This window comes from Echinococcus granulosus (assembly GCF_000524195.1).
Source record: "Echinococcus granulosus chromosome Unknown EG_S00220, whole genome shotgun sequence".
Taxonomy (NCBI): domain Eukaryota; kingdom Metazoa; phylum Platyhelminthes; class Cestoda; order Cyclophyllidea; family Taeniidae; genus Echinococcus; species Echinococcus granulosus.
The window spans coordinates 43,833-45,365 of NW_020170600.1; the positions used below are offsets into that span (position 1 = coordinate 43,833).

The 1,533-nt window shown below is 48.7% G+C and overlaps 1 protein-coding gene across 1 annotated transcript; it reads left to right on the plus strand. All coding sequences in view use genetic code 11, as the record gives it.

Moving 5' to 3' along the window:
* Positions 1–8: 8 nt before the first annotated feature.
* EGR_10440 (hypothetical protein) lies at positions 9–1,042 on the plus strand (the record flags this gene model as incomplete). Its single annotated transcript, XM_024499689.1, has 3 exons — positions 9–33; positions 140–595; positions 681–1,042. The coding sequence occupies 3 exons, from the start codon at positions 9–11 to the stop codon at positions 1,040–1,042; spliced, it is 843 nt and encodes a 280-aa protein (XP_024345896.1).
* Positions 1,043–1,533: the final 491 nt, after the last annotated feature.

Below are 1,533 nucleotides of genomic sequence, written 5' to 3' on the forward strand. Positions count from 1 at the left end.
ACTGACCAATGCTGCGAAACGTTGGCTCAACTCGTTGTCATTTGGGAAGAACAAACCCTTGCCAGAGACTGCTTTCTCCATTTTCAAAATGCTGACGAGGACGGCGAAGAATAGGCTAAGAATCTTTAACTTCTGGCAGAACGCGCTTTCCTTGACTGTCCACCAAACAAGGTCGCTACCCGGGTAATAGTCCAGTTTAGACATGGAGTTCGACCTCCCGCTTTGCCTGGGAAGCTCTACGACGCAAAGACCTACTCGCTTGGTCAGTTGGTCAAGCTCACAACCAAGAAGCGGCAGGAACCTTGGGCAACCCCGATCTTCCAGAGGCCTCATAACTGGTCAAAGTCGACATCCTCGCATCGCGCCTCCCCGCGCTATATCCCTAGACTAGGTGAGCCTTCCTTTTCCCTTTCCTGTCTGCTCCCAAATGGCTTCCATCCCCATATGAGGGTTTCTGGTGAACATAAAGGACGTTCCTGTAGTTTTCTTCTCGACTGTGGTGCAACTAAGTCAATTGTGAACCTCCAGGCCTTCCCTATCCTTTGTAACAAGGTTGAGTTCCTCTCCCCTTCTGCAAAATTGCGTTCAACAGAAGGTAGGGAGATGGTAGCTGAAGGAGAGACAACATTAAAAGTCTTCATAGGAATGGAAACCTGAACAACGAAATTCATCGCATGCAGAAATTGCCTGGGACGTGATACTTGGTGCCGATTTCCTAAGCAACACCAAAGCCGTCCTAAATTTTGCAGAAGGCACCTTTTCCACTCACGAAGCCACCGGGGTTAACACAGATACCTCTCCACCGAAAGACGACGCAGATGACATCTGCAACGCCCTTTTTGAAACTCCAGCCATTCCCATGAGCAATCTAGATGACCTTTGTGTCGAGCTGACTCACATTCCCAACGACGAGAGAAAAGAACTCCGTCAGCCCCTTCTTAAGTATGCGAACATCTTCTCATGGCAAGGTGCAAGCATAAGATTAGTACCGGTGAAGCTAGGCCCATCTAACAGCCACCCAGACGTATCTCACCTCCTTTGAAGGGAGAGGTAAACCATCTTGTTAAAAAATGCTTTGAGATGAGGTTATAAAGTCATCCAAGTTACCATGGGCCTCTCCTATCGCGCTGGCAAAGAAGAATGACGGCAGGCTGCAGTTATGCATCGACCATAGGAAGTTGAATGCCGCAACCAAGATAAAGGCCATCCTTCTCTCCCACATAAATGTCTTACTTGGCTCCTTACATGGGCCGCGGTGGTTCTCCACCCTAGATTTAAATTCGGGATGGTGGCAAGTAGAGGTTGCAGAAACAGACCGAGGAACGACAGCTTCTATATTGCCATACGGGCTTTATGAATTTCCGATGATGCTCTTTGAATTCTGCAACGCAGCGGCCACCTTCCAACACCTCATGCAAACAGCTCTGATCACCCTATTCCCCAAGCATTGCATTATCCATCTTGGCGATATTCTCGTTCTCGGTAGAGATTCTCAAGAGCACGCTACCAACCTGAAACTAGTGTTGGACCGTC